This window comes from Narcine bancroftii, chromosome 4 (genome assembly GCF_036971445.1).
Source record: "Narcine bancroftii isolate sNarBan1 chromosome 4, sNarBan1.hap1, whole genome shotgun sequence".
Classification (NCBI taxonomy): Eukaryota; Metazoa; Chordata; class Chondrichthyes; order Torpediniformes; family Narcinidae; genus Narcine; species Narcine bancroftii.
The window spans coordinates 196,858,835-196,878,557 of NC_091472.1; the positions used below are offsets into that span (position 1 = coordinate 196,858,835).

At 49.0% G+C, this 19,723-nt stretch overlaps 1 protein-coding gene across 3 annotated transcripts in view; it reads right to left on the reverse strand.

Annotated features, from left to right (window-relative positions):
* rimbp2b (RIMS binding protein 2b) overlaps nt 1-19,723 on the reverse strand; it is a 179,609-nt gene that overhangs the window by 71,839 nt on the left and 88,047 nt on the right. For all 3 annotated transcript variants that reach the window (XR_011356321.1, XR_011356320.1, XM_069933561.1), the window contains exons 6-7: nt 1,558-1,738; nt 239-378 (exon numbers count right to left, since the gene is read on the reverse strand). Coding sequence is in view for 1 of the 3 variants with exons in the window: in XM_069933561.1 (XP_069789662.1) it covers nt 239-378; nt 1,558-1,738 (321 nt within the window). In the remaining 2 variants the exon portion in view is untranslated. The remainder of the gene's footprint in view (nt 1-238; nt 379-1,557; nt 1,739-19,723) is intronic.

Here is a 19,723-nt window from a genome sequence, read left to right on the forward strand (position 1 = left end):
GGACCCACCCACTTACACAGCCCACCTCTAGATGCCCCCTTCCACAACATCCATGTGGGCAGAGGCGTGTGGAAAGTGCCAAGGGACACTGGAGACCACAGGGTGCCTGAGTTGGAGCAGGATCCCGATACACAACAGGTGGGAGTCGGGGGCCCTACGAACCATCGTGCGGAAAAGACTGGCGCACAGTGCCTGCCCTCATCCCTCCCTGTGACTGTGGCGCGGCAGACCCACTAACCTCAGGCAGCTGGTCCTGGCCTGGGCTGCTGGGGTGAAGAGGAGGGGTGACAGAGAGAGGGTCCGGCTTCACCCCAGACATTGGGAGTGCTCTAATCTCCTCGCACATCACTGGGTGTTCAGCAGGAGGCCCTTGGCTACCTAAAGGGAGAGTGGAAAAAGGTTGGTTCCTCCAGCAAGCGTGCCCAGAGGGTAACCCTGCCTGCAGGTGCTCACCCCCAGTCTACCTCCCCGCATCCACCAATCCAGCATGTCTGCCTCTCGTGTCACATAAGATGGGAAATAACCACTTTCAAGCCAGGGAGATCCCTCTGGCAGACCGATGGGGCCTGCTCATGGAGATGCAAGGTCTGAGAGCCAGGCTCCTGCCTCTCTCCCACATCCCCTCCCTGAGCTGGGAAATCCTTCCATGTTCGGGGACTCCACTGAGGCCGGCCAGCCAACATTGGATCTGTAATCCTCCCCCATCCTCCCCCTCTGATCCACATCCCTCACCCAAACACCCTCCAAGCTAGGAACTCCCCACCAAAACCTCGCACAATAGACCTCACTCCAGCGCACTGCACAGGATTCCCATTGTTTCATGCACCCCTCCTAAGTTGGGAACCATGCAAGACCCCATGTTGGATGGCCTGTAAAGGACCCCAGGGCATTGTCAAAGTGATGAATCAACCAGGTACAAGAGCAGGGAATCCCAGAGCCATTTCAGACAACCCCAACACCACTCCTTGAGCTGGGAACCCAGTGCTCCCCGGTCAGTCTCAGCACAAGGCCAAGAAGGTCGAAGCTGTCCAGTGCCTCCACATTGACCACCAACATCCCAGTGAGACGGAACACTGCCGTCCCTGTCTCGGTGAGTCTGATCACCCTCGTCCTGATGAGACTGACCACCCTCCCGTCCCGGTGAGTCCGATAACCCCTGTCCCAGTGAGACTGATCACCCCCGTCCCGGTGAGAATGACCACCCTTGACCCACTGAAGTGGATCATCCCTGTCTCGGCGAGACGGATCACCCCCGCCCCGGTGAGACTGATTATCCCCCGTCCCGGTGAGACTGATCTCACCCATCCCGGTGAGACTGATCATCCCCCATCCTGGTGAGTCTGATCACCCCCATCCCAGTGAGACTGATCATCCCCGTCCCGGTGAGTCTGATTACCCCCATCCCGGTGAAACTGATCTCACCTGTCCCAGTGAGACTGATCACCCCCCGTCCTGATGGGACTGACCACCCCCGTCCCGGTGAGACTGATCACCCCTGTCCCGGTGAAACTGATCACCCCTGTCCCGGTTAGACTGATCACCAGTGCAGGCCCTTACCTCTAGGGAGGGAGCTGACTGCCCCATTTTTCAGCTGAATGGGGTTTTTACTGACGGATGAGTCCGTGTTCAGTAGGAGGGTGTCAGTGGGGCCCAGCCGCAACCTCCGCAGCTCCCCAGACAGGAGGTCGAACTGTTGGCTCTGCGCCTGACATTGCTGTTCCAGCTCACGCACTTTGGCCTGCAGGAAGATACAGGCAATCCTCAGTCATGTACACAGCCCTCTTTTTTTGAACATACAAACTGTATTTAAAACAACAACATGACAAGCCACAAAACCTCAGGCAGAGCTACAACTAACACCCACCATTAATGTGGCCAAACACCACGAGAAGGAGGAATTACAACCACCTCGCTGTTACACAGCAACTCTCATCAAATTAAAACACTGTCCAACCTAGATTGTATACCTAAAATGGATGAGGGGGGGGTGGGGGGGTGGCTTGGGAGGAGGGAGGGGGGGGGAGAAAAAGTCACTGTATATGTGTGAAAAAGAAATAGTGTATATCATGGCTAATGTGATTTATGGTGTGAAAAATAAAAAATTTAAAAAAATAAAAATAAAAAAATAAAAATTAAAACACTGTCGACCATACCCGCCATCCCCTGGGTGGGGGGGGGGGGAGGGCGACCATTTCTGGAGTTCGCCTACCGACCCCCTCAGGTACCCCGTGCTCTTGCAGGCAGGCAGCAGTCGCCCCACACCCTCGACCGCCCACCGACCGACTGAATGTCCAGCTTGGCCAAATCTGAGAGCAACCCCACTAGGAGATCCTCCGAGCGCCCGCCCGCCCCCCCACCGACGATGCAGATTAGGAGCATAGTGGGGGGGGGGGGGGGGGGGGGGGGGCTGAAGTGCAGCCAGAACTTCAGGTGGTCAAAAAGGGGCTGTAACCTCACACACTTCAAGTGCATTTGGTACACATCTCCCTGGTCCTCAGAAGGAACAGGCGGCTGGGGTGTCGGTGGACCGACTCAGGATGCGGTTACATGGCACCACTCGGCACAACACTCTCCACCTCAGTCCCTAATGGGGAGGATTCCTGCATACAGAGACCACCGCTGGGGGAGCCCCTCACCACTGGGCAGTGAAACGGACCACCAGAGCGTGCCCGGAACAACTGACGAGGCTCAGCACAGCTGGGACTGCTCCACCCCCCTGGACCCCTGCCATCCAACCGACACCCAAGGCTGCAGGACGGGGACCATCCTGTCCAGCAGACTTTGCACCCTGGACCTGCATCAGGTCCAGGTAAAATGCAGGCAGCTTCACCATAGCAGCACGACTGATTTTCCCCACCGGGAGCCACGTGCCTTCCTGTGGGAAGCGTCCCCGGCAAAGGAGGTAGGTGGCCAGTACGTACCACCGCAAAAGGTGCCAGGTGAGCACGTCTCTCTGCAGGGGGCTGAGATGGAGGGTTGCCAGCTGGGTTCGGACACACACCAGCACCTGACCGTCTGCCCTTTTCATAGAGTCTTTTGTCACTGGACCTGTCAGATGAGGAGGTTTCCTGTGGGAGATCTGCCAGAGGTTGGTCCACAGGCACTTGAACGGTTGGATGCTCCCAACATATCGGTTGAACTGTCCCTGGCCCTGCACCAGCTCCAGAGCGGCGTCCCCTGGCTTGGGCACCCTGACGGTACCAGCCTTTTTGGGATGTCCTGGGGGAGGACTGTGCACGTATCCTGGGTGAGAGCCTGGCCACTGGAATGCCCCTCTTGTGATGGAGAAGGGAGACCTCCACTGGTTGAAGAACTGGCAGCCGGTCTATCCCCTGTGCATAGACTCCAAGATCTTCCTCTAGGCATTGGCCAACCGTCAGGGCTCTGCACTGGGGACTTTATTTAACATTCACACCATGCTTGCATGGTAACGATGAGATAGTGTTTCTCCAGGACCACGGAGCAGATTTACATAAATATAAGTTAGAGTAGAAGTTACACATTAAAATATTAAGACTTATACAGTAAAAATTCAGTGTGCATCTGTTCCGGGAGTTCAGGAGCCAGATGGCTTGGAGGAAAGAACTGTTTCCCACTCTGGACATGAGTCCCCAAGGACTACGGTACCTCCTACCAGTCGGCAGAACAGTTTATGTGAGGGGTGTGTGGGCTCCTTCACAATGTTCATTGCCCCTCACCTCCATTGAGTGTTGTCGATGTCCTTCATGGTAGGAAGGGAGCCCCCAGTGATCTTTTCCGCTGCCTTCACTCTCCTCTACAGGGTCTTGCGGTCCAAGGAGGTGCAGCTTCCAAACCAGGCAGCGATGCAGTTACACACGATCCCCTCAATACATCCCCTGTAGAATGTAGTGAGGGTGGAGGGTGGGAGATGGACTTAACTCAGCCTTCGCAGGTAGTAGGGGCTCCGCTGGGCTTTCTTGGCTGCAGAGCTGGTGTTAAGGGACCAGGTGAGATTCTCCATCAAGTGCACTCCAAGGAACTTGATACAACCTCAACAGAGGAGCCGTCAGTGGTTGGGGGATTGTGATTCCCCCCAGGCCCTCCTGAAGTCGACAACCACCTCTTTTGATTTAATGCGATCTCTCCCTGGATCAGAAAACATTTGACAGGGTGGGCCCACAGGTACTCAGTGGGTACTCTGCAGGCTTTCGGGTTCAGACCTCACTTTGCAGCCTGGATTCGGCTCCTGTGCTCTGCCACAGAGTACCTCTTCAAAGTGAACGGATCCTTGACTGCCCCCGTTCTTTTCCACAGGGGAGCAAGTCAGCGATGCCCCAGGTCTGGCCAGTTGTGCACCATCTGCGTGGAGCCTTTCCTGAGTTGTATTCGTCGGTGGTTGATGGGGATGGTCCTACATGAGATGGACACGGAGGTTGTCCTCTCGGCCTACACTGATGGTTCCGACCAGCAGGTCTTCTCTGCAAAGTGGAGGAAAGGCTCTAGGAGATGCAAATGGCAGCCCTGGCTAACTAAGGAAATCAAGTGCATTATCAAGTCCAAAGGGAGTAATTATAAGATAGCGAAGCGGAGTGGGAAATGAGAGGATTGGGAAACCTTCAAAGAACATCAGAGGGTAACTAAGAAAGCCATAAGAGACAGGAAAATGAAGTACGAGAGGAAATTAGCAGATAATATTGCGGAGGATAGCAAAAGCTTTTTTAAGTATGTGAAGAGGAAGAAATTGGTTCGGTCTAAAATTGGCCCTTTGAAAATGGGCAAGGGTGAAATTATTACCGGAAACAAGGAGATGGCAGAGGAATTTAACAAATACTTTGCAACTGTCTTCACCAAGGAGGATATAGGTTATAGTCAGTTAGGGGGTAGTGGTCATGCGGTACCAAGAGACTTGGGGAACTTTACTGGGGAGGTAGGGGATCTAATGGATATCCGGATCCAGAAGCAGGAGGTTATGAGTAAATTGTTGGGACTGAGGGCTGATAAATCCCCAGGGCCTAATGGGCTGCATCCTAGGGTGCTTAAAGAGGTGGCTATGGAAATTGTGGAGGCACTGGTCGACATTTTCCAAAGTTCCATAGATTCCGGGGAGGTCCCTGAGGATTGGAGAGTGGCTGATGTGGTGCCGCTTTTTAAGAAAGGAGGGAGGGAGAAAACGAGAAATTATAGACCGGTTAGCCTGACATCAGTGGTGGGGAAGATATTGGAGTCCATCATAAAAGGAGAAATAGCAGAACACTTAGTCAGTAATAATAGTATAAGGGCTAGTCAGCATGGATTCCTTAAGGGTAAGTCATGCTTGACTAACCTTCTGGAATTTTTTGAGGATGTGACAAAGAGGGTGGACTCGGGAGAGCCAGTGGATGTGGTGTATTTGGACTTCCAGAAGGCCTTTGATAAGGTCCCGCACGGGAGTCTAGTGGGCAAGATCAGGGAGCATGGTATTGGAGGTAAGGTGCTGACATAGATAGGAAATTGGTTAAGAGATAGGAAACAAAGGGTTGGAGTAAATGGGTCTTTTTCAGAATGGCAGGATGTGACGAGTGGAGTGCCTCAGGGATCGGTGTTGGGTCCTCAGTTGTTTGTAATTTATGTTAATGATTTGGATGAGGGGATTATAAATAACATGAGCAAATTTGCAGATGACACTAAACTGGGTGGTGGTGTGGGGTGTGAGGAGGATGTAAGGAAAATGCAGAGGGACTTGGACAGGCTGGAGGAGTGGGCGGCTAAATGGAAGATGAATTTCAATGTGAACAAATGTGAGGTTATTCATTTTGGGGGAAGTAATAGGAAAGCTGAGTATTATTTAAATGGAGACAAGCTAGGGAGTGGGGAAGTGCAAATGGATCTGGGTGTACTTGTTCACCGGTCACTGAAGGCTAGCATGCAGGTTCAGAAAGCTGTGAAGAAGGCAAATGGAATGTTGGCTTTCATAAAGAGGGGATTGGAGTATAGGAACAGAGACGCCCTTCTGCAGTTATACAGGGCCCTGGTGAGACCCCACCTGGAGTATTGCGTCCAGTTCTGGTCTCCAAACTTGAGGAAGGACATACTAGCTATAGAGGGTGTGCAGCGCAGATTTACAAGGTTAGTTCCAGGGATGGCAGGGTTGTCATATGCAGCAAGGCTAGAAAAACTGGACTTGTATCCGATGGAGTTTAGAAGGATGAGGGGGGACATGATTGAGGTATACAAAATCATTAGGGGGATAGACAAGGTGAAGTCTGATTACTTGTTCCCAATGATGGGGGAGACGAGGACTAGAGGGCATAGTTTAAGAATACAGGATAGGCCCTTTAGGACAGAGATGAGAAAGCATTTTTTTACCCAGAGAAGTGTGAATCTGTGGAATGCTCTGCCACAGAGGGTGGTAGAGGCGGATTCGCTGACTATGTTCAAAAGAGAGTTAGATAAGACTCTTATGGGTAACGGAGTTAAGGGTTATGGGGATAAGGCTGGAAAGGGGTACTGATGGTAATGATCAGCCATGATCTAAAATGGCGGTGCTGGCCCGACGGGCCAAATGGCCTACTCCAGCTCCTATTGTAAAAAAAAAAGATCAACCGTCCTCAATGTTCTGGACTTTTGGTGGGTCAGTGATGGGTGGGCTCCCTGCTGGAGGAGATTAAACCATTGGCGTGGAGCACCACCTGGGAGTCCCACCGGGGAGACCCTGACTGGCAAACTGGCAGAACGTGGAGCTCGGCCGGGATACTGGTCAGGCCTCCTTGGGGTCCTTTCCTCCCGAGGCAGGGCGTTGGTCATTAAGCAGCTGGTTGCCTCCACGTTATGGTACCGGTTGGTCACCTCAGTCCCACCTGCTGCCTTTGCCATGAGGATCCAGAGGAAGGTGGTGGACTTCTTCTGGGCCAATGGGAAACACTGGGTCTCTGCGGCGGTCCTGAGTCTACTGATTGGAAGGGGGTTGACAGTCACTGGTGTGCATGTGTGTACATAGATAGTGCTCTCCGCCTTAGGACCCTGCAGATTCCTGTACAGTGAGGACCTCCCAGGCAGCTCGTGCAGGCCGCGTACTTTCTCTGATGGCGCTGCTGCCTTCGTGGGGGTACGTGGTTGCCTCCGGCTGGGACCCCGCCCCACCAGAGGGGAAGGGTGTCCTGGCCGTGAAAACAACCCGTCCCAGCCCTGCTTCATCATGAGAGGGGATTGACCAGGGTAATTCCGTTGGGCTCACCTCCGCTCAGCAGGGAAGCTGTCTCTCGTTGACACCCACTGTGCCATTCTGAGGGGCAGGGAGAAAGTTCCTCTACGGTTACTGCTCCATACCTTCCACTTCCTTGCTCTGGTTCATTGCCCAGACACGCCCTGACGCTCGGGGTTACTGTCTGCCAATCAAGGGGGTGGCCAGTGGCAGTGGTTCTCTGCAGGGATCTGGCCTTTGTACATCAGGGACCTGGGGTGGAGGGTACTACCTCATGTGGTACCCTGTAACAAGTTCTAAGTAAAGGGGGTACTAGTCATGAGGGGGGAAGGGTCCTAGTCATGAGGGGGAGGTGCAGACGTAGCCTGCAGTGGGAACAGTGTCCAGCTGCCCCTGTCACACACCCTTCACTTGGAGGATGGATGCACCCACGCTCATCCTGCAGCCACTGCTTGCTGCCAGCCCATCTACAGACAGACGGGTGAGAGTTGCAAGTCGCATTGGACCTTCTTGTGGTCTGGCACAGACGAAAAGAGCTGAAGGGCCTGTTTTCTGTACTGTTAATGTTCTCTGGTTCTACATGTTCCTCAGCCCAGGACCTGGAATTCCCGGTTGATCAGGAAACTGCACTGCTCCCTGGGCCTTTGTGGGCAACTTGGAAAGAGGAATCTGCTTGTGCAGGGGCCGGCCTCCCACACAGCAAAGAAAGGGCAGTGAGCCCACATAACCCACTAAAACGGGGTATAGTAAAATCCCCATTATCCGGAATTCAAGCCACCGGCAGCTTCAAGCAACCAGCAAAAATATCGTGGAAAATAAATAGGTAAAAAAATACAAACGTTTAAAATTGGTGCCCATCCCTCAGTTCTCTAATCCACGCAACAACCAGAAAATACACTTATTTGGCATCTACCAAACCCCATAGGTGCCAGACACTGGGGGTTTTACTGTACAGGTAGTCCTCAACTTACGATGGGGTTACGTTTTAGCACTCCCACCGAAGGTTGAAAACATCGTGTTGAAAAAAGGCAGTGTGATCAGTTTGGGGACCAATACACGACTGTGGGGAGAGAGCAGGGTAGTGGGATCAGTTGGGGACTGACACAGGACTGTGGGGAGACACTTATCATCATATCCTAGCCTAGCCAAAATTCGAAGTACAATAGGGATTCTACCATCGTAACTTTGAAAAATCACGTCGGACCACCATAAGTCAGGAATTATCTGTACCTGCATGCCCTCCAGTGCATTCTGGATGAGATGCCAAGCATGAAGGAAACATTGGAACATGTTTATGCACCTATCCACATGAAGCAGGTATGGTTCCCATACAGAGAAACCCTCCCTCCCCCAACCCCACCCCACCTCCAAGGCTCCCTCTGCACTCTATCAGCCATAAAGCTAGCTGCTTCTCAGCACCAATTCATGGTGTGAGAGGCCATTCAGCCCATCCACTGGGATGGTCCTATCCTAATCGCAGCCCATTGGTACTCCGTGTCCCTCTCGGCCAGGGATTAAAGCTGCTTGCCTTGAGAGGTTCTGGGCAGTGGGAGCTCCACTCTGCGGGAACAGGGCTCCACATTTCCACCCACTGGCTTCGGGGTCTGAGCCGTGTCCGTGAAGGTCTCTCCAGTGCTGCGGGAGGGAGTTTTCGGAACATAGACCCAGTGCTGGTGAAGGACCAGTGATGGCTCCTGTCCTTGGAGTTGGGGCTGCAATTTAGGGGAAATCCGTGCGGTGCATTGTGGAGATGGTGCACATGCGAACCGGCAGAGGGAGTGAGGGAGTGTTTGGGTTGCTACATGGGGAGAAGGCGGAGTGGTCTTTTGGACCATGTGTGAGGCACACCCGTCCAGGCAGGAGGAGAGTGTCCCCTCCCCCTCTGTGCGGTGGAAAGGCTCGGATGAGTCTCTCACTTGCTTTGTAGCCAACACCCTGCCCCTCCTGTGGCTGGACCATTCAGTCAGTGGTGACCTTGGAGTGTCAAAGGTCAGATGGGTGTCTGGAATGCCATCTCCCAGATTCTGCTCACTGGAAGCATATTCCTTCTTCAGTGCTGCCACCAGCAAGCCCCCCCCCCCCCACTCCCCTGAAGACCTTCATCCGGACGAAGAGTGCCAGAGTCCCCTGAGTTAATTGGACCATCAGACTCAAATTAGGAACGATATGACAGACAAAATCCTGACCATAAGACAGTGAAGAAGAATTAAGCCATTCAGCCCATTCCATCATGACTGGTTTACTATCCTTTTCAACCCCATTCTCCTCCCTTCCCCCTGTATCCCTCGATTCCCTTCCTGATCCAGAACGTATCCACCTCCGCCTTAAATATCCCCACTGACTTGGTCTCCACAGCCGCCCGTGGCAATAATTTCCACAGATATACCGCCCTCTGGGTGAGGAAATCCTCCACATATCTGCTCAACAGGATGTTTTAGTATTCTGAGGCTGTGCCCTCTGGTCCCAGACTCCCCCACCAGAGGAAACATCCTCTCCACTCTATCCAGGCCTTTCAGATCCACCTCATTCTTCTAAACTCCAATTCCAGAGTCTTCAAACGCTCCTCTTACAAAAACTCTTTCGATCCAGGAATCACCTTTGAGAACCTTCTCTGGACCCTCTCCAATGCCAACACATCCTTCCTTGGACATGAAGTCCAATCCTCCAAATGCAGTCTGACCAATGTTTTAGGAGGCCACAACGTCACATCCCTGTTTTTATATTCTATCCCTCTCGAAATGAGCACCATCTTCCATTTGCCTTCCTTACCACCGACTCTACATGCAAATTGATCTTTAGGGAGCCTTGCATGAGAATTCCCAAGACCCTTTGCTCCTCTCATTTCTGAACTCTTTAGAAAATAGCCTGGGCCTTTATTCCTTCCAGCAAAGTGCATGATCACACATTTCTCCACACTGTTCTTCATCTGCCATTTCCTTGTCCAAACTCCTAACCCGTCTGTCCTTCTGCAGACTCAGTACTTCCCCAACACCACCTGCCCCTCCTCCGTTCTGTGTATCAGCCGCAAACTCAGCCACAAAGCTGTTGAATCCATCATCTACAATCATAAATCCTGTGGAACACTGCTGGCCCCTGGCAGACCCAGCACCGAGCTGACTGGGACACCACTGGTCCCCGGCAGTCCCAGCACCAAACCATCTGGAACACCACTGGTCCCTGGCAGACCCAGCACCAAGCTGTCTGGAACACCACTGGTCCCCGGCAGTCCCAGCACTGAGTCATCTGGAACACCACTGGTCCCCGGCAGTCCCAGCACTGAGCTGTCTTGAACACTACTGGTTCCCGGCAGTCCCAGCACCGAGCCGTCTGGAACTCCACTGGTCCCCGGCAGTTCCAGCATCGAGCCCTGTGGAACCCCACTGGTCTCTTGCAGTCCCAGCACCGATCCCCCTGGAACACCACTGGTCCCTGGCAGTCCCAGCACCGAGCTCTCTGGAACACCACTGGTCCCCGGCAGTCCCAACACTGTGCTGTCTGGAACACCACTGGTCCACAGCAGCCCCAGCACTGAGCTGTCTGGAACACCACTGGTCCCCGGCAGTCCCAGCACCGAGCCGTCTAGAACTCCACTGGTCCCTGGCAGTCCCAGCACCAAGCCCTGTGGAACCCCACTGGTCCCCGGCAGACTCAGCACTGAGCCCTGTGGAATCCCACTGGTCCCTGGCAGTCCCAGCACTGAGCTGCCTGGAACTCCACTAGTCCCTGGCAGTTCCAGCACCAAGCCCCGTTGAACACTGGTGGTCACAGGCAGTCCCAGCACCGAGCCCTGTGGAACACCATTGGTCCCCAGCAGACAATAATGGTCCCTTTTTATCTCCGTCTTTGCCTCCTGTCTGTCAGCCAATCTTCTCTGTAGTATCTTCCTGAGTGGGCTCTCATCTTGCTCAGCTGCCTCATGTGTGGCACTTTGTCAAAGGCCTTTTGCAAATTCAGATAAACCCACTCTCTTTTATCTATCCTTATTATTATTCCCTCACTGAATTCCAACAGGTTTGTGAGGCAAGGTCTCCCCTTCAGGAAACCGTGCTGACTTTGACCTATTTTACCATGTGTCTGCAAGTTCCCCGAAACCTCGTCCTTGAGAACAGATTCTAACATCCTGCCAACCACTGAAGTCAGGCATACCAGCCTCTAATTTCCTCTCTTTTGCTTCCCTCCTCTCTTAAACAGCGGTGTGACATTTTAAAAAAGGGCGCGAGGGGCAAAGGGTTAAGCAGAGTTGATCTGTGGGATTGAGTAACTGAGATTGTTGGCCAGGGCAAATAAAGGGAGTGGCTCAGTGAAGGAGTGGGTCTCTGAGGCTTTGGTGAGTGGAGGCTAAGGAGGGGCTCCTTACACTACCAAGGAGTAGTTCTTGTTCTTGTTGGAGTTGTCTCAGGGAAACAGGTGAGAATTCTAGTTAAAGGGCAAGTTCTGTTTGTTGAGTAATTTCAGACAGTGGTATACCTCTAGGGTTAGTGTCGTGCTTGGAGTGCCAGATGAGGAGACCCTGCGAGACTACCAGGTTCCCAAAGGGCTACATTTGTGCCAGGTGCATTGAGATGTGGCTCCTTGAGGGATCTTGAGCTGTCGTTAAGGATCTTGAGCTGTTGTTTGAGAGCCTTTGGTTAATTAGAGAATTAGGGGATCATAGGTACATGCCATAGATAGTGGAGAGCACCTCTGCAACAGTCCCCCTATTGGTCAATTTAGATACTGTTGGAGAGGTGGACCTGACAGGAAGGCCATGGCAAATGGGACCCTGGCACTGTGCCCGGTGCTGTGGTCGAGAGAAAGGAGAAATGCAGTGGTTGTAGGTGTGGGAGAACAGACAAGTGATTCTGTGAGATGATGTGTGATGCCTCACTGGTGCTGGGGTCCGGGATGCCTTCGATCAGGTCCAGAGCATTCTGAGGGGAGAGGGCGAGCAGCCGGAGATGGTAGATGTAGACAGAATAAGAGAGGAGGTCGTGAAGGAAGATTACAGGGTGTTGGGAAGAAAGTTGCGAACCAGGAACTCCAGGGTGGTGATCTCAGGACTTGCTGCCTGTGCCACATGCTATTGAAGGCAAGAATAGCAAAATTAGGCAGATGAGTACATGGCTAAGAGGCTGGTGCAGGGGACAGGGTTTCAAATTCTTGGATCATTGGGATTTATTTAGGGGATGTATGACCTCTGCACCTGAACTTGAAGGGTCCCAATATCCTGGCAGGGATGTTTAATATAGCTATCAGGGAAGGTTTAAACTAAGTTGGCAGGGGGAGGTGAAGAGGAAAACAGAAAAAAAGTCAAAGATACTGTGCAACAAAGATGGCAAAAAAACAAGATAATTTGCTGTACAATGGAAATATAGAAAAATTGGTAACAGATACTGATCTAAGGGTACAGTACATAGAGCATTAGGAATAAAGTAAATGACCTTGTTGACCGAGACATGGCTTAATGATGGATGTGATTGGGAGCAGAATGTCCCAGAGTACAAACATGGGCAGGTAGATAGAGGGAGGGGGTGGTGTGGCCCTGATGGTAAGCAATGATATTAAATCACTAGAAAGAAGAGACATAGGGACAGAAATAGTAGAATCCTTATGGCTTGAGTTAAGAAATGGCAAGGGTAAAAGGACCCTATTGGCAGTTATATACAGGACCCAAACAGCAGCCGGGAAGTGGACAATGAGTTACAGCTGGAGATTTTTAAAAAACACATCAGAAGGAGAATGTCAAAATAATTATGGGGGATTTTAACATGAAAGGGGATTGGGAAGGTACTGGATCTCAAGAGAGAGTTTGTAGAATGCTCACAGGATGGCTTTTTGGAGCAACTCGTCGATCAGCCCACCAGGGGATTGACGGTTTTAGACGGGATGATGTGTAATGAACCTGAGGTGATTAAAAGTAATGGAACTTTTGGGAAGTAGTGATCGCAGCACGATGGAGTTCAGTTTCAAATTTGAAAAGGAAAAGGTGATGTCAGGAGTGTCAATATTTCAGTGAAACAAAGAGAATCACAGTGGTGTGAGAGAGGAACTGGCCCAAGTTGGCTGGAAAAGTAAGCTAGATGGAGGGATGGCAGAACAGAATTGGATGATATTTCTACAAGAAATAAATAAAGCCCAGGATAGATCTATTCCTAGAAAAAGGAAAATAATTAATGTAAAAATGGCACAAAGATGGGTAAAAAGAGAGGTCAAGGCTAAAATAAAAGCAAAAGGGAGGGCAGACAAGGAAGCAAAAATTAGTGGGAAAACAGGACTGGGAAACTTTAAAACTTGCAGAAAGAAACAAAGAAAGTCATTAGGAAGGAAAAGATGAATTATGAAAGAAAGTTGGCAAATAACATACAAAAGTATTCTGAGTTTTTTAAATGTATAAAGAGTAAAAGAGAGGTGGGTAGATATAAGACCAATTGAAAATGATGCTGGAGAAATTATAATGAGTGTAGCAGCAGCCAGGGGGCGGGGCTTCACACACAAATCGTCCCCATAAAGGCAGCCAACCATATATCGCGGGGTCTGCACTAAGATGGTGCTGGACTCCCCCACCTCTGGGACTAAACCTGCGAACTGAGAAACGCATCTGGGGCGTCATGATGTCACTTCTAGTTTCCGGATGGCCGAACTGGAAGTGACATAAAAGTTGGCTAGAAAGGGAATAAAACCGTTTTCCTGCTCATCTTAACCTGAGTCAGGCATTTTCCTTTGTAGCTCTGCTGCCAGTGGCACCACAACGGGTAACAAAGAGATGGGAGAGGAACTAATTGAATATTTTGCATCAGTCTTCACTGAGGAAGACAATAGCAATATACCTGATAGTCAGAGGTCTCAGGGAATAGAATTAAGTACTGAGAGAGATGGTGCTCAGTAAACTGAATGGACTGAAGGTAGATAAGTCTCCTGGACCAGATGAGGTGCACCTATGGGTTCTGAAGGAGGTGGCTTTGGAGATTGTGGAGGCATTGGAAATGATTTTCTAGAAATCAATAGACTCTGGCATGGTTCCGGAGGAAATGTAATTCTGCTGTTGAAGAAAGGAGGGAGGCAGGTAAAAAGAAATTATAGGCTGTCAATAGTTGGAAAATTATTGACATTGATCCTCAAGGTCAAGGTTATGAAATATCTTGAGGTGCCTGACGTGATAGGTCCAAGCCAGCATGGCTTCATGAAGGGAAGATCCTGCCTGACAAACCGATTGGAATTTTTTGAGGAAATCTCAAATAGGATGGACAAGGGTTTGGATTTGGATTTTCAAAAGACCTTTGATAAAGAGGCTGCTTAATAAGACGAGAGCCCAAGGAATTACAGGAAAGATATTAGATTGGGTAGGTCATTGGCTGATGCAGAAAGCAAAGGATGAGAATAAAAGGATCCTGATCTGGTTGGTTGCCAGTGGTGTTCTGCAGGGGTCGCTTCTTTTTACAATGTATATTGATGATTTTAATTATGGAGTGAATGGTTTTGTGGCCAAGTTTGCAGATGACACCAAGATAGATGGTAGAGGAGGAAGTATTGAAGAAACTGAAAAGTTGCAGAGAGACTTGGACAGCTTAGGAGAGTGAGAAAAGAAATGGCAGATGAGATACAATGTTGAGAAATGTATGGTTTGGAAGAGGAAATAAACAGGCAGGTTATTACTTGGATGGGGAGAAAATTCAAAATTTGGAAGTGCAAAAGGGCTTGGGGGGGGGTCCTCGTGCAGGATAACCTTAAGGTTAACCACCAGGTTGGATTGGCAGTAAAGAATCCGAATGTTATGTTAACATTCATTTCAAGAGGAATAGTGTAGAAGAGTAAAGAGGTATTGATGAGGCTCTATGGGGCATTGGCAAGACCTCATTTGAAGAACTGTGTGCAGTTTTGGGCCTAGAAAGGATGTAATAATGTTGGAGAGAGAACAGAGAAGATTTACCAGGATGATTCCAGGAATGCAAGAGCTAACGTATGAGGAATGCTTAGTGGCTCTTGGACTGTATTTATTGGAATGTAGAAGAATGAGAGGGGATCTCACAGAAACATTTCAAATACTGAAAGGATTGGACAGAGTAGATGTGAATTGGATGTTTCCCTTGATGGGTGAATCCAGGACAAGAGGGCACAGTCTTAGAATTAAAACGGATGAGGAGAAATTTCTTCATCCAGGGGGTCGTGGATTTGTGGAATTTGTTGCCACATACATCTGTGGTGGCCCGATCAGGATAGCAATGGATATGGGGAAAAAGCTGGAAATTGGAACTATATGTGAGAATGGTTTGGCTCTGGGTGGAGTGGCGGAGCAGTCTAGATGAGCTGAATGGCTTACTTTTCCTTTTTCTTGTGATTTGCAATTGACTTTATGCAATTCTCCCATACATTTTTCAAGCATTTTCCACACTGGTAATAATGGAATGTAGAACACTCCAGCACAGTACAGGCCTTTCAGCCCACGATGGTGTGCCAACTGACCTACTCAACAATCTAACTCCTCCCTATCTCACACTTATGACCACACCTATTCTCATATCCATGTGCTTAAGAGTCTTTTAAATGCCCCTATTGTTCCAGTCTCTGCCACTACCCCTCTGGCAATTTATTCTAGGTGCCCACTACTCTCTGTATATTTTTTTAAAACACCCTGACATTTTCCTTAAATGTTCCTCCCCTCACCTTGTACAGATGTTCTCTGGTGTTTGCTACTCTTGCCCTGGGGAAAAGGATACTGGCTGTCCATCCTATCCATGCCTTTGATAATATTGTAGATCTCCAAGTCCCCTCTCATCCTCCTTCACTCCAAAGAGAAAAGCCCCAGCTCTGTTAACCTCTCCTCATAAGACACATTCTCCAATCCGAGCACTATCCTGGGTAATCTCCTCTACACCCTCTCCTTAGCTCCCACATCCTTCCTGTAATAAAACGATCAGAACAAAACACAATATTCCAACAGAATTGTGGTATTGATTAATGGTTGGTTACAGTATATATTCCAGGAATTCAATGGGTAGGGTGGACAACGAAGATTTTGCTTCCTGGACATTTTTGGGGGTATTTTATGGATTTGGGCTGCTGATCACAAAAATCACCTTAAAGTTTTCTTATCACATTCTGTTTTTAGATGTTACCTATTTTTGTGATTTCCTGTGATGTTTAAAGCCTACTAGCATATTGCTCAAAGAAGCAAGGTGTTTTGGTCAGTCCAAGCAGGCCTGGGCATGGACTCAGTGCAGGTTCTATGCAAATATTGTCTTGGGCCTGGGTCTGCTCCATCAGGATAAATGTAGACAGGCTATAAAAGCAGCTCACGTGTACAGATGCTGAGCATTACATTGATGTAGATTGAACGCATGTTGATGAACATGTTCTTCAGGCAATAGCAGAGTGAGTGGACTTAACAATAGCATTTATTGACGTCAGGAAGATTCAATACAGCGGAAATGTCTCCTCAAAGTCACAACAGCTGCAATACATTCTGTTACAGTTGTGGCGAATATTCACTTAAGGCTAAAAGACGCAGCGTGACTGCACTTGTTAAGAAAGCCTGTGAGCTCAACTTTGGTTGTAAAATTAGTGACTAAGACAAACCCTGGACTCCTCACATTTGTTGTGCAGTCAGCCTGAGAGCTTGTGTGGCATCATTATGTGATTAAACATGCTAATTTCAATAAAAGTTCATATTTCTCTAATTTACTACATAATGCAGCAAATCTGAAATTATGGTCGATCATAATCCCCAATTTTTGTTTCAGGGAGCAAACCTTTTGGGGAAAAAAATTGTTGTTTTGTGAATGAAATAAGAGGGTAGGGAGGGTGTCAAGTGGATTACCGTTGGAAATAGATGTTTACTGAATGAGCTGACACTGGACCTGCTGCATTTATTGGCCACAGAGCCAAGTTCAGCAGGAGACAGTTTGATGTCTCTGCAGAGATCCCATCACACACAGTGACAACTACCATGTTAGTTATTCACACTGACCAGCAGAATCCTAGAGTGGGAGGGTTCACCGGGGATTGCCTTGAGAACAAGTGCTAGCAGTAAGAGCCACTGGAGCAGGCGGGCACCTCGTCATAGGGATCCAGGCAGCTGCCACGGCCAAACATTGCCTATTCAAGTTGTAACCCTTTGCCTCTTGGGTCCCAGCCGTCACACACAGGGAGTCAGTCCCATCTCCTGCTGGACGCTGGGTGGAAAAACCTCCCCTGCTCACACCTGGGGAGGGGGAAATAGGAAGGGGGGGTGGATGAAAATGTAGGAAAGGACAGTGGGTGAGGGAGATGGGGAGAGACGTAGGTATGGGTTGGGGAGGAATGGGATGCAAGGGGAGGGGCAGGGTGGTAGGGGAGGGATGGGCCAGGTCAGACACAAAGACATAAGAAATAGGAGCAGGAGTTGGACGTCGAGCCAGCTCTGCCATTCACTGAGATCATGGCTGATCTGATTATTGACTCACTCCACTGACCTGCCTTTTCCCCATATCCCTTCATTCCTTTTTTATGTAAAAATCTAACTGAACCTTAAATAAGTTTAATGAAGTTGCCTCAACCGGTTCCCTGGGCAGAGATTTCCACAGATTCATGACTCTCTGGGAAAAAGTTTTTCCTCATCTCTGACTTAAATCTACTCCCCTGAAACTTGAGGCTGTGGCCCTTAGTTCTGGTCTCACCTACTGGTGAAAACAATTTTCCTGCCTCTATTTTATCTAAATCTTTCATAATTTGAGATCTTTCTATAAGATCTCCTCTCAATTTTTCTGAATTCGAGTGAGTATAATCCCAGGCGATTTAGTCTCTCCTCATAGGTCAACCCCCTCATCTCAAATCAACCTCTGAAGGTTGAAGATCCTCTGGATTGCCTCCAAGGCCAGTATACCTTCCTCAAGTATGGAGACTAGAACTGCACACAGTTCTCCAGGTGCAGTCTCACTGGTACCTTGTATAGTTGCAGCATGGCCTCCCTACTCTTGAATTCAGTTCCTCTAGCGATGAAGGCCAACATTCCATTTGCCTTCTTAATAACCTGCTGTACCTGCAACCCAACTTTTTGCGATTCATGCACAAACACTCCCAACTCCTTCTGCTGCAGTATTTCACAATTTAAATAATAATCTACTCTTCCATTTTTCCTACCAAAGTGGATGACCTCACATTTACTAACTTTGTATTCCATCTGCCAGACCTTTTCCCTCTCACCTAACTTAACTATATCCTTCTGCAGCCTATCCACATCCTCTGTACAATGTTGTTACCACTCAATTTAGTATCATCCGCAAACTTGGCTACTCGACTCTCTGTCCCCTCTTCCAAATCACCAATGTAAATGGTGAACAGCTGCGGGCCCAGCATCGATCCCTACGGCCCCCCACTCACCACTGTCTGCCAATCAAAAAAAAACACCCATTTACCCTGACTCTCTGCTTTCTGCCATTTAACCAATCCTCAATCCATGCCAATATACTTACCCCAATTCTATTCATCTGTATCTTATTGGTGTCTCTTGTGTGGCATCTTATCAAATGCCTTCTCGAAATCCAAATATACATCAACCTGTTCCCCTCTATCTACTGCACCCATTATATCCTCAAAGAACTCCAACAAGTTTGTCAAACAAGACCTGGTCTTTCTGAATCCACTCCGTGTCTGCCTGATGGTACCCCTTCGTTCTAAATGTCTCATTATTTCATCCTTAATGACAGCTTCGAGCATTTTCCCAACTACAGATATTAGGCTAACTAGCCGATAGTTACGCGTCTTCACCCTACATCCCTTTTTAAAAATAGTGTGACATTTGCAGTCTTCCAATCTGCCAGGACCTGTCCCGAATCCAGTGAATTTTGGGAAATGACTACCAGCACATTGTCTATAACTCCTGCCATTTCCTTCAGTACCCTGGGTTTCATCCCATCAGGAGCAGGGGATTTGTTCACTTTCAGTCCCATTATTTTACTCATTACTATCTCACCTCCCTTTGCATCCTCATCACCACTCTGGCATGCTGGTCGTGTCTTCCACCATGAAGACTGACACAAAATTTCTGTTCAATGCCTCGGCCATTTCCTCATTACTCAATATAAATTTCCCTTTCTCATCTTCCAAGGGACCTATGTTGACTCTAGCCACCCTCTTCTGTTTTATATATTTATAACATTTTGTGCTAATTTACCTTCATAATCTTCTTCCCTTATTTCTTGTTGAGTTGTCCTTTGTTGCCTTTAAAAGTTTTCCCAATCTTTCAGTTTCCCAATACTCTTGGCTACTTTGTATACATGAGCTTTTAATTTTATAGTTTCCTTTATTTCCTTAGTTAACCAAGGCTGACTCTTCCCTCTGTTACTGCCCTTATTTTCAACAGGAATATATTTTTGTTGAGCACTGTGAAAAATCTCTTTGAAAGCTTTCCACTGTTGCTCAACTGTTCTGCCAACTAGCCAGTGCTCTCAGTGAACACTGACCAATTCTTCACTCATCCTGTTGTCATCTCCCCTGTTCAAGCATAATATAGTAGTTTTAGATCTAACTGCTGCATCCTCCATCTGTATGAGAAATTCAATCATACTATGACCGCTCTTTCCAAGAGGGTCCCTAACTCCTAGATGGTTAACTACCTCATTGCATAAT